General features: G+C 39.7%; 1 protein-coding gene across 1 annotated transcript; it reads left to right on the top strand.

Moving 5' to 3' along the window:
• Positions 1-13: 13 nt before the first annotated feature.
• Positions 14-11,919, top strand: LOC110047616 (Golgi SNAP receptor complex member 1-like). The gene is made up of 9 exons (XM_020753365.2): positions 14-98; positions 221-326; positions 406-493; positions 1,026-1,163; positions 4,175-4,236; positions 4,510-4,575; positions 5,795-5,824; positions 9,411-9,493; positions 10,265-11,919. The coding sequence occupies exons 1-9, from the start codon at positions 29-31 to the stop codon at positions 10,387-10,389; spliced, it is 768 nt and encodes a 255-aa protein (XP_020609024.1). The 5' UTR covers positions 14-28; the 3' UTR covers positions 10,390-11,919.
• The last annotated feature ends 1,406 nt before the right edge of the window (positions 11,920-13,325 follow it).

Here is a 13,325-nt window from a genome sequence, read left to right on the forward strand (position 1 = left end):
GTGAATACGTATCACGTACCAGGATGCAATGCGAGTTGCCGCTATGATCGATGATGCAGAAAACATGGCTTCCTCAATCACTCCAACTCAGTGGGAAGGTTCGTGTTTTTCCCATTAATTCTCCCATATTTTCCTTCATCTTTTAAACGTATCTATTCTGTGATAATGCTATCGATGAATTCTTCATTTTGGAGTTATTTTTTGGTGCTTTTCTCTACAGAATTGAGGAAGAAAGCAAGACAACTTGAAAACGAGATCGACCTGAAACTTGTGTCGTTTAGCAAGTTAGGAACAAATTACAGTCATCGTGATGGCTTCAAGGAGAGGTATAGCTTCTTTGAAATGAAGAGACATGGATTTTACCATCTGCGAATATGATTAGTTATCAGTGTCTTTTGTTTGCAGTTCTGATACGTCACCACTTTTAAACAGTTCTTCGAGTGAACGACTTTTCGAAACTATGGGACTAGAAATTGAACAACTGTTATCCAAGGTTAGTTCTGCAAGGAACTTTGTGTCATTAATTTATAATTTATTTGGCTATTTACTATTTTTTGTATTATTTATTCCATTATTGAATGTTATCATTTTAAATGAATAATAATTATTCAACTGAGATGACGTTGCCAGAATAAATTGTTTATCAGCAGTTTATTCCTCGGAGATCGCTGTGATCTGAACATTGCTCTCGTCACAAAATAAAGACTCTTCCATTGCTTTCTGTTACAGCCAAAGCCAAATATACTATCCAGCTGATTCAATAAGTTCTTTTTTTATATCCCTATTTTGAATCTAGATCCTCCGTTGAGCTCCAAAGCATTGATTTTAGGCATGTTTGAGAAGGTGCTCAGAGGAGAGGGAGGACTTAAAAAGGGGGTGTAGGGTCGGGATGATGCAGCTTGTTTAATTTAGCAAATTGCCAGCAGGTTACTTTGATGAAAAAGTGTCATATAAGTGATACATTATGGCTGTTTTTGAGTTTTGTATTTTGATTTTATGAATTGTTTGTTTTATTTTTGCCTCAGTTGACAGAGGTCAATGACTCGATGGCCGAGTACACTGCTGGTTTCAATTTGGGTCAACCTAATGCTACCCAGCTTCATACGCTCCAGAGACACAGAGATATTCTACAGGGCTATTCGCATGAGTTTTCAAAGACAAAGGTAAAATTTCCATAAGAATTATATAGAACTTAATGTAAATGTGAAACCTATTGAAATCCTGAAATTAGATTGTCTCATTTAGAGATCAGAAACTAGGACTGAATGATGTGTGCAAAGAAAATTTTGGGATGTTAGTTTCATTGGCAGTTACATTGGTTGCAATTTCGAGCCCTGGGATGGCTTTTAAGATACTATGCCTGTGTTATGCCTGTGTTATGCCTGTGTTAAGCCTGCAGTCTCATGAAAGGAAAAGGCCAAATTGGCCCTGTTTTTGTTTTTCTGGGGGCCATCTCTGATTACAAAGCGGGATTCCCAGAATGGCGCGCTCTGGCAGAAACACTGAGGGCTTGAAGTTATGACCAATACTATTGCATGCAGTTGTGACTAAATGTGCGGTGACTAAAACTTGCTCCTTTTCAGTTGCAATTTTGCAACTAGTTTTCAACCAAGCTAGTGGAGAAATAAAAATTTCAATTGTTTGGTGTGTTAATTACTATGGAAATGAGAACATGCTTGGGCAAATCCTGTCTAATTTACGTTCGATATTACAAACAATATTCACTTTTTCAGATGCCATTTAAGCAGTTTCTTTATGAACATGTATCGCTTATACATAGTAAACAAACATGGTGGGTCTGCATTTGTAGCAAACGATTTTCTGACAGCCCAATGTACAAGCCAGATTTTAACGCTTGTCTTCTGTAAATGAACATGAACACATGCATGTTGATGCTTGTCTTGTATCTTGCTTTCTGCTGTAGTCATTTATTGCAGTAAGCTGAAACTTTAATTTAAAAAATGCAAATCTGTATTCAATGCTATGGTAAATAATGAAGCTGTAATCCTACTGCTTTGTCAAGTAACCAGGCGAGAAAACATGACATTCGATACGGACAAACACACTTATGTAAAAGTTGTATACATTCTTTTTCTTCTCTCCAAAATCTATTACATATGCGTAGCTTTCAAACAAAACAAACTATAGTTTTCGCTAAAATCTTAGATGCCGATAAAGAATGTTGTTAACCAGGGGTATCTAATCGATGATCAATGACATCAATGAATAATCAGTGAGTAATTGATGGGTAATCAACTGATTATTCATTGATTATTGGCGATGATCTATGAGTAATCATTGAGTAATTGAAGCCCAGTAATTTTGTGATGTATCGATTACTCATCGATGTCATTGATTACTCACTGAAGACATTGATTAGCCATTGATATTATTGATTACTCATTGATGACCTATTGATTATTCATCGACTACTCATCAACTCTCATTCCACGCTATGATTACAAATTTCTTGCTTTTTTATACGGATAATTTGTTAATTCTTTTATCTGTGTTTTACATGTTTGTCTTTTATAACAGGCGTTCCTGTTTACGTAATTACGCCAATGCTAAAGGCCAAACAACGTACCAACATATCGACATGTAGATCAGTAACCGCAAATACAGATTTGCAAAATTTCACTTCATGACTAATCGATGCAGTCAATGACTAATTGATGACTGAAAATTTTGTGGCCCATTGATTACTCATCGATTACTCATTGATCATCAGCAATAATCAGTGACTAATCAACTGATGACCCATGGATTACCTATCGATTTCTCATTGATGTCATTGATGTCATCAATTAGATACCCCTGGTGTTATTGAGAGATGTTGATTTCGCTTCACATCTTCAAGTCACTGCATGTTTCACAAGAACAACACTGTTTCAAAGCGGCTACATGCGTGAAAACGAGAAGTATAGTTTGGTATTCAACCTTCATTCCACTCATTTGATGAGTATGAAAATAAATAAAAAATGAATTAAGATATCTTAGGGGCCAGCCTGGCAACCAAGTGTGGAAAGTTAGTCGCCAGTGAAAAAAATCTGGTCGCAGTGGTTGCAATGTCAAGCTCTGCTATTGTAACTGCAAATCATGTTTGCTTTAAATGGAAAGGTTTTTCCTGAGTTAGCCTGTAAAGATCCTCCTATCCTTCTTCTTTCTCCAATACTGCAAGGCAGATGCAAAGTCAGATTGCTCAAGATTTCCCCTTCAGCAGAGACAACAAAAAAAGTATTAATCGATTGGTAAAAGCAATGTATGCGGAATGTTAAAATGTAGGCTCCAGTCTCTCTCAGAATTACTTGGAATGCCTGACACAAAAAGTACTCGTATGCAAACCTGAAATGCCAGTCATTTTTTGCGCTCATTTCAGGCTAGTAAGCACACATATTTGTGTTAATTTACTTTTATTATTGCCTGCTGCTTTGGAAGTACTTATACACGAGATAACTTGAGGTTTTTGTGTCAGTATGACTCCAAGATCATTTCATTTTGCGTCAGAATAGAATATTCCACATCAGTGAGGCAAAACCGCAGCATAGATTGAACACTGCATGCCTATGGATTTCGAGTTTAAACAACCCCCCTTGCCCTCGCAACTTCAAAAAGCTGCCTGTGGTATAGGTATGGATATTTTCTGGAATCACCCCTTATAAGAAGGAAACTTTGTAGAACCTTTTCTTTCACAACTCCTTGGCAATGACCTACCAGTGTCCTGCAGAATCTCCACTCAGTCATATCACTACATAACTACTATTATTCCCAGATGTCTGTCGACATGGGTTTTTTTCAGGCCATCGCATGAATGGTTGGTTTTAGCTGCCGATTCAAAAACAGAGTGATCAAGTGATGACAAACATCTTTTGGCCACAGTTTGCAGCTCAGCTGTTGAAAATTCCTCAAAAGTATCAAGTTTGCAGCAAATCTTGTCCATGCAATGGATTTGGTACATAGTTCGAACTCTTCTCTCACTTTTTTGAATCTGTGTCTGAAGCCAATAGTCCGTGACATCTGGTATCCATAGTATATTCTGTGCAGATGACATGCGCCCCTTCGAAAGTCTGTCTCTCATTTGTAGACACAATTTGGGTCGCTGAAGTGCATAGCATTGGGAAGTATTTTTTGTCTTGAATTAAGTCTAATGTCTAATGAAAAGTTTTATTTTTAGGCTAATATTCAAGCCTTCAGAGACAGAGAGGATTTGCTTGGATCAGTTCATAGAGATATCAAGTAAGAGTTTGTCCAGCCAGAGTTTTCCAAAGTTGCTCCAACAATTTCATGTGTTTATATTATGCTCTGGCTCTTTGAGAGATAAGTGTCTTGCCCTAGACGCAATACAGGGAACCAAGCCAGAGTCAAACCCGAGCTCATTGAACATGTTAAAGTCTCAACCACTATATCACTACACCCATTTGCTAGCTGATTTGTCAAGGAAAAATTGTCTTCTTTTGGTATTCACAGGTAAAAAGCTGTTCATGTATGTTTTCATATTTCTTTCTTTAGTGCATACAAGACTGGAATGAATAGGAGAACAGACCTGTACCTTAAAGAAAATGAGCATATAAGAAAGTAAGTCTGCTGATTTTGCTTTGTGTCATGAGGTGTTTAGGAATAGGAAGAATGAAACTGTAGTTTAGAGGGTGGCAACTAAATTGTCTCATGCTTATAAGGCAATACCTTCTATCTTTCTAAGGTACACCCTCTTGTTGTCAGGTTACAGCTCATAGCATTGCTTGAGTAGTTACACTATCAGGGTGCAAAGGAAACCAAATTTTAAACTTGTCGATTGGGCAAGCTGCTGCTATGATATGCCAGCCCTGAAAGTTTATATTGTCATTGGCCCCGCCAAGAAAGTTCTTACCAGAGCATGAAATAATTAATTTAAAGATAAACTGTAATACAATTATAGTTATATAATACAGTTCTGGCCTCACGAGTCCTCATGGGCCCGACGAGGATGAGTGAGTGAGTGATAATACAATTATTTCATCTTGTCCTGTATTTCTGTAATCTGATTTTCTAAAAAAAATTGTTCCCAAATTGAAAAGCTTTACTTGCCCCTTGGGCATGCAGTGGACAGAATCCACTAGCCCGGCTACAGGCACGATTTTCTTTGCACCCCATCTATGAGCAAACTTCTGTTTCCTGTGTCTCAATCAACAAGTCAGTGTAAAAATAACCAGAAATATGGGAACACACCTCCAGAAGAACTACAAAACACAAATTCACCCCACTCTTAGCAGAAGCTTTTATCAGAAAGTACAGTGAACCCTCAAAAAAATTTCCTTGTCTTTACAATATCCACTTCATTCAGCCTCTAGGATGGCATTCAATGAGAGATTTGACTGCAGTTTTGAGTTTAAAGTTATGGCTGTGGTCAGGACTGTTTTTGAGTGGGCTTATCACCAGAGATATCTTTGTCGTTTGTGGGAGGGGTGGTTATAAATAGCCAAGGTTCAAAATAAGATGAAAAAAAATTGATTTTGGCCTGAAGAAAATGGTACGTTTACTAGAAAAAGGTTTGGTGTGGATAAATGTTGTGTAAACAATTTATTCTCAAGGCAAAATTTCACTTGTGCTCAGACCTGCTGGAGAGGCAGTCCATTTTCATTTGAGCCATGCCAATATTTTTTGTCATTTAAACGAGCCTGTAGTCTTTCTAATAGCCACATCTAATTGTATGATCGGTAGAACTTAACAATGTAGGGATAACAAAGGCAGTGGAGAGGGAGGCGCGTTTAACCAAAGTTTTCATGGTATACCAACAAAACTTCTTTCTTTTACTTAGTTCTGATCGAATGGCAGATGAAGTGATTGGGTAAGTTGACTTTTTCTTAAAGTGTATATGACATGAAAAATAACTTCGGCTTATTTGAAAGGCCTTTTAAAATACAGAAGAATGGCGTTTTTCTTTTTGGAAGTGATGACGTCAAATTGTTTGCAACTAAAATATGGTAAAGAACTGAATAAATAGTGTCTCTAGAAATATTAAAGCAGATTTCTTGAAAATTGGCACAACAAATGTACATCACAAAAGAAACAAAATGACACCCTTAATGCTGTTGCCATAGCAACTCTTTCGGCTCCAGTCTCTTTCTGTCAAAAAACCAAATATCCCCATTTGCAACCTCTAAAGTGAGAGCAATCAGAGAATAATCAGCACTTAACACTGACTACTTAATAACTTGTGATAACTTGACTATGAAAAACGTTTCAAAACTATAATTTAGACTTGTAAACGTTTGGTTCTGCCTGAGCTATAACCTGTAAATCCTCGCGTTTTGGCATTGGCGAAAACCAGCCATTGACTTGTTTACAATACAGCTGGTGTTGAATTGTATCACTGCCAAGCTCCGTCCACACTACGCCGGAGGAATTTGAAAACGGAGGTTTCACTCTGAAAATGCATCAAATGTTTTCCGTCCACTCTACGCCGGAGAAATTTAAAAACGCAACATTTACTGGTCCAACCTCGTTCCCAGGGTCTCTCATCTTACCGCCCTCTGGAGCGAGCGACGAGAGACCCGGGTCTCTCCTCGTTCGCTCCAGGGGGCGGTAAGATGAGAGACCCTGGGAACCAGGTTGTTGCTGGTCAGGGAAATCACATGATTATGACGACCCCGTCGTTTTCGAAAAGCTCCGTTTTCAAAATGTTTCCCGTCCAGACGAAAACGCAAAGCCAGCGTTTTCAAATTCCTTCAGTTTGAAGAGCCAATATTTCTCCGGCCAAGTGTGGACGCTGCCTTAAACACGGCCTCGGTATGGGCACGAATTTCTGTCTGGTACCTCTTCTGTTCTGTTGTCGTCTGTAGAACCTTACGCTGAAAGCTACGTGACAGGTCTGAAAAGGTCACAAACTCTTTACTTCTGGAAGACTAGTAAAATGGAACACACGGCCTTCTGGGTATTGTTAGCCTTAGTCTTGAGATTCACTCCTACTGTTTCTTTTTGCGAGGAAGGCGGGCAGATAATTAACCTGGACGAGATAAACAATCATTTCACGGACCTTCTTCAGGGATTAGACCTTGTGTTGGACCAATTCAACGACGAGAAAGGCGCGTTGTTCAAGTACGTCTTTTTACCCGGCTCAATAGACGCCCGGCGGACCGTGAAGGATGGAAACAAGTTTTGCGTCCGCGTCCAAATCGTGCCTTCTTCTTGCCGAAACACGGTGGAGAATATGTCCAAAAGGATCGACAAGTGCCCGGTGAATTTCAGCGATCAGAACGCGATTGATCAAACCTTGTGGTGTGATATTGAAATGTTATCCCGGCCGTGGTTGAACAATATTCAGATTCAGAAGAGAGTTTGTCAACGGGTGTAGTAGAAATCTGTCGATATCTTCGATGAAAAAAAAAATTCGTTGATTCAAATTCGTGAAGTACCCGCAGCCCCTCTGTACGTGTCTGTGTGGGTTGTTACGTTTCTCCATTTTTTATTTCACTTTTTTTTCTTTTGTTTTATAATTTTGTACCCTTCTGTACAATGAACTGAACTGTTTACAGAACACCTGTTTTTCGAGGCAACTTATGTTGTGATTAGTACTGTTGTGTACTTTTTTTGTCACTCAAGGTGCGAAACAACTCAAGCGAAAATCACCATTTTTTTTCTCAAATAAACCGTTCTGGTACATACAGGTCTTCGAACGATTTACGTCAAAGAATGACAATTAAAACTGACACGAAAGGAGTTTAATTGAACGGTGTTACTTGTGGCTCATGAATTACTTACTGAACAAAGAGGCGGCCATCGACCACCATTGTGATAACTCGATTATGAAAAACGTTACAAAGCTATAATTTAGACTTGTAAACGTTTGGTTCTGCCTGAGCTATAACCTGTAAATCCTCATGTTCTTCATGCAAGAAAATACGTTTTTTTGCCGTTGATGAAACACGCCCATCGGCTTGTTTACAACACAGTTGGTGCTGAATTGTCTCACTGTTAGACACCGTCCACAATACGCCGAAGGAATTTAAAAACGGAGGTTTCATTCTGAAAACGCATCAAATGTTTTCCGTCCTCACTACGGCGGGGGAATTTGAAAACGCAAGATTTACTGGTCATTTTGGATTTGTGTTTGAAGAAAACTTGGTAAGGAAAATCACTTGACTATCGTGACGCCATCGCCGATCTGTAACCTTCCGAACAATGAACAGAACGAAAACATAGAACTGTTTACAGAACACCTGTTTTGACAGTTTCGAGATAACGTTTGCTGCCATTAGTACTATTGTGTACTTTTTTTGTCACCTAAGGTGCGAAACATCTCAAGCGAAAATCACCATTTTTTTCCCAGAATAAACTGTTCTGGTACACGCAGGTCATCGGACGCTTTACGTCAAAGAATGACAATTAAAACTGACACGAAATGAGTTTAATTGAACGGTGTTACTTGTGGTTCATGAATTACTTACTGAACAAAGACAAGGGCGGACGCGACCATCAAAAAATATATTTTCCTCATATGAACGACTCGTTCCTGTTGTAAGTCGTTCACATTACGCCGGAGAAATTTGAAAACGTAGCTTTATTTCTACGGTTAGGTCTAACGTCCACGCTAATCCGTTACGAAGGCGGAGCTTCCCGAAAACGCTCTTCAAACAGGAGTATGAAAATGTGGGCTATTCGTTTTGCGTGGACGGGAAACCTTTTAAAAACGGAGCTTTTCAAAAACGATGACGTCACGATAATTACGTAATTTCCCTAACCGAGTTTTCCCCAGTCACTAATCCAAAATGATCGATGATTGTTGCGTTTTCAAATTTCTCCGGCGAACTGCAGACGGAAAACATTTGATGTGTTTTCAGAGTGAAAACGCCTTTTTCAAATTTCGTCGGCGTAGTCTGGAGGGGTCCTAAAAGTCGGTTCTCTGGAAAAGTGTAAGGTTCTGATCGTAATCTTGAAGTATTGGCCTGTTTGTCAAGTAAAGATGACCTGCGGTCTGATAACGGGTGTGTTACGTTCAAAACGTCGCCTTCTTTTGTTTTTCTTTGTTCCAAAACGGCGAGAGGTGTAGGTCTTGAAATGTAAAGTCTTTGGAAGCCGAAATTTTCAAGATCGATGCGTAATCCGTGTCACTTTTCTCCAACTTTCTCAATCCTTCTTTCTTTACGGTTTATTGTGGTATCTTTGCTGTTACCTTAACTTAGTAAGCTATTACTTTGAGGTTCGTTTTGGCTGAGATGAGGGTAAACTTTCAACACTGCGTGTATGGTGACTTACTGGTACCATGAGCTTGTTCCCGCTACATCTATCTGTTGTCTCGTTATTCACATATTTTTAGGTCTTTGCTGAAAGCTCGCATCCTTGTTCCCTGATTTAGTTGTATGGAGCGTTTCAACCTCTGCATACCTGTCCAATCTGATTCTGATTTTGTTTTGTTTTGTTTTTGTCAATTGTAGAGTTGCACTGGCCACAAAAGAAAATCTTCAAAGCCAACGAGGTGTTCTTCACGGTGTCACCAACAGGCTTAGTGCTGTCACTAGTATCCTTTTGACAATTCCGTTGAAGAATTTCTTTTGCAACGTCAAAACTAGACAGGAATTGAAAAACCCATTCTTCATTGTGGACCCGCAATCTTATCGTTTATTTTCGATGTGGTAAGAAAATTATGGCGACAATGAATGTAAAGGTGTACCACGGATTAAGAGATAGGCGTCTTGGCTTAAGCAGAGAATGGTACCTCAGTTAGGAAGAGAGAAAGCGTCTTATTCGAGAAGGGATACCCTCTACTTTGAGGATAAGGATTGTGGCCCAAAACCTCTAGGAATCTTGCAGCTGCCATCGGAGGGTTTAGTGGATAGATGTGCCCCAGGCAAGACTTCGGCGCGGGTGCCACAGTTTGGTAAAGAAATTTTGTGTGATTTCCATATCATGTAAGAAAAACGTAGAATTCTCAGCACATGAACAGAGGGTAGATGGCTTAGCTGTCAAGACAGGGACGGCGGAGCCGGGGAAGCTGGGGTGGGGGCTAACCCCCCCGCCCAAATTTAAGCAAACAATACATAAAATAATAATTTTACAAATATCTCCAGACCCCATACGAGTTAGCGCCTCTGGCGCGCGCTTCTATGCCGCCCCAATTCAAAATACGCTCCGCCATCCCTGCAAGAGTGACCTTTTTCGTGACTGTTGTTTTGGCGACGCATACAAGAGGATAAAACACCAGGCGCTGTTTTAATTATGTAGTGTTTTTTTTTTCTTTTTAATTAATTATGTTGTTTTTTTAAGTTGTTTTCCTTGATGTGTTTTTTAGATCGTTTCCCCGCATTGAACAGTTTAATGCAGCGTATAAACGTCAGGAAAAGACGGGACTCGATCATATTAGCCAGTGTTATCTCTATATGTATTATACTGATGCTCATATACGCGCTTGGATGAACATGACAATTACCCGAATCTATGGTTCCGATGAACAATGACGACAATCTCTCCGAAAATCCACCGAAAGATTATCGATAAGAAACACTCGGGCGCTGGTTGGTCAGTTCCAGTTTCCCCCACTGGCAGTGCATCTTTCCATAAGAATTGAAGTATTTATGAATTATTACCAAGTGGTTCTTTCTAAGAGAACCTGTGCCGTGTTTTTGACGACAAAGATGAATTTTAAGGGACACTGAGTAGGTCGAACACGGATCTGCTGGCTTTAAAGATAACAAGAAACAATTAAAATGCGAGTTTTCCGGTGCACGACTTAGAAGATTAAGAAATCGGAGTATTTTCTCAACCTGAATAGACATAGAGATAAAGCGGTTTTGGACCCAAAGTATACTCAATCGCCATGTAGCGAAAATTGAAATTCTACACACTCCCGATGTTTTCAGGGAAGTCTATTACATTTCCACGTAAAGAACGATGGGAGGGTATGAGTAACTTGATGGCGTGGATAAAAACGCAGATATTTTTTTTTTTTGGCTAAACTACAGAATTCAGGGCCACTTTTGATCATCCCACCAAACGAGCCAGCTCGTTTGACTCGTTTGCTCCTTTGTCATCCACTGCCGAGCCAAGCGAGCCAAACGAGCCACTAAATATATGCACCCCAGTATTGTGTTATTTTCAGTTGTTTTAATTTCTTTATCGTGTGCTGACCATTGTCACGCAATCTAAGAGGTTGCGTGACCCGGAAAAAGAGCCACTGTGTGAAGAAGGGTTCTGTTCGCGTAGTGTTTGGTGCATTGTATGATGAGCGGAGAACAGCACCAGCCGAATGTATTGACAGTTGTTGTCTTCAGTATTTGTTGCAAATGACATGGTATTATTGATTGATGTGTAAAAGGCTGGCAATTTAATTGGGTAACTTCTTTATCTGTTGAAACGGACCGCGTGTTGTATCGAATAGCTTGAAATCGGCGAAACACAATTTTTGTTTTTTTGTTTTGCAGTGTTACTTTAAATTATTTAATGAACGACTGTCGGTGGAAAATGGTTTGTTTGGCAGTGCAAAAAAAAAAAAAAAAATTCCCCAAAAAATCTGATATCAGAGGCAATTGATTTGTGTGTTTACTCAGTGTCTGTTTAATTTTCGCGTTGTCTTCGACACTTAATTTTCCCTTACCAATGGCTTGGTGTTCTTAAGAAATCAAGCAATCAAAACACGATAAAATGGAACCAGGATAGAAGTCAGTTTTTTAATTCAGTTCCACAACATCTCTATAACTGAGTGAGTACCGCGAGAGGCTGCATCTTGGCTGACTAATTTCAATCTGAAATGTTAAATTAAGAGAGAAATGTTCGAAAACATGAATCTAGAATAGCCTTTATCCTGGATTAGGAATGGCTGACAGATCTGCCGAGTACGTCAAAAATGTGACGCTGGTATAAAACCAGTTACCATTTTTGGTCACAATTGATTTGTGTAGTAATGGTATAAATATGTAAATAAATCAAAATTAAAGATCTGAAATCTGGTGGCATTTCAAATGTTGGCTTAACAAAGATGTGAGCATTTTAACAGGGTTTGCTTGCGATCAATACCACCAAGGGAAGAGCGTGCTCTAAGAGAAGACAAGATAACTTTATCATTATTTAGACACGGCAAAAAAAAAAAAACATCTGGCCTTATCAGAGGCCTCTCTCACACAGTGACACCAGAAGTTTTCTAATCAATTATAGATGCCTTTTAGCCCAATTAAGTTACTAAAGAAAGCTTTAACTGTCCACTAAGTATGTGAGTGAGTATTCACACAAGCGAAACATTGTCTCCCTACCTCTTCCCCAGGCGTCCCTCTTTGGTTGGAGCGCGGTGCCCGTGGAATTGTGGACTGTTTGCAGTTGAAAAACCCAACCTGAGCACACGGCGCACGTTCCTTGTTTCCCGCTCTTCGTTGGCGAAACGCAACGGCACGTGGGAACGAGGCAATCCTCCGTGGGAAAAAAGGATGGTGGCTGTATTTTTTACCACAAAACCTTGCGAAACCTAAACGTCCCATAAAGTACAAGGAAAGTCATATTTTCGCAATTTTTCCCTGTGCTAACAACATTCTATATACCGAGTTTGAAGATATTAAAACTTTTGTGAGTGCTTTTATGAGCGAAAAAAGTTTTCGTACCCTGAGAGTTCTTGGTAAATGTAGTAGTCACCATCTTTTTTCCTACGGAGGATTGTTTCTCAGTGTTCTTTTTCCTGTCGTGAAATATAAAGACCCTGAGAAAGAGGGTGTCGTCACGCCATTTCTGCAAGAACGCTACGTAAGCATTTGCTAGGGACTTTATCCGGCATGTGTGATCTATCACTATGTATTCGCGACTCGCCAACTCGCCTGGCCCTAATTCTTGTTCCTCTTCTTTACTAGTCTGTTCTAGTCGTTTGGTTAGTTGGAAAGCAGCGCCAAAAGCGGCATGGGAAAAACTCAGGGTTAGGGGAGTAGAATGGTGCAGGAAAGCGCCCTAACCCACGCCACTGTTTTTTTTCTTAAACTGTTTTTCGGACTGCTCCCCAACTAACAACGCCTGGCACACCTACCCTCGGATTGGGAAATAAAGTAGAGCTTGATCGCCGGTTGCTGGCTTTGCGCAAGAAACAAAACTTTTCCTGCCGTTACTCTCAAACGTTAAACATGATTCCTTTGAGCCGTGATAACAGTACTAACTAGCACAACGCTTTTCCGAGACTGCTACGCGCGTACACTAATCCCGGGGTACTCCCCTATATAGGCTATTAATATAGGTGTGGGCTTCCCCAAAGGGTAGGGTTTTTAGCTGTTTTAGTCTGAATTTTTTTTATTACCATTTTGGTCTGAAATTGGATATGTTTTTCACTCTGGCTTGGCACTGGACATTTTGTTTACAAGGAACTATTTTTTCGCGCCAACATT

Source organism: Orbicella faveolata, unplaced genomic scaffold (assembly GCF_042242905.1).
Source record: "Orbicella faveolata isolate gen_17 unplaced genomic scaffold, um_ofav_v1 contig_47, whole genome shotgun sequence".
Lineage (NCBI taxonomy): Eukaryota > Metazoa > Cnidaria > Anthozoa > Scleractinia > Merulinidae > Orbicella > Orbicella faveolata.

Excerpts from the sequence above, each read along its gene's own strand:
- LOC110047616 (XM_020753365.2), top strand. The coding sequence starts at position 29 with ATGCGAGTTGCCGCTATGATCGATGATGCAGAAAACATGGCTTCCTCA. Across the intron at positions 99-220 it reads CACTCCAACTCAGTGGGAAG|AATTGAGGAAGAAAGCAAGA; the intron begins GTTCGTGTTTTT and ends TTTTCTCTACAG. Across the intron at positions 5,825-9,410 it reads ATGGCAGATGAAGTGATTGG|AGTTGCACTGGCCACAAAAG; the intron begins GTAAGTTGACTT and ends TGTCAATTGTAG.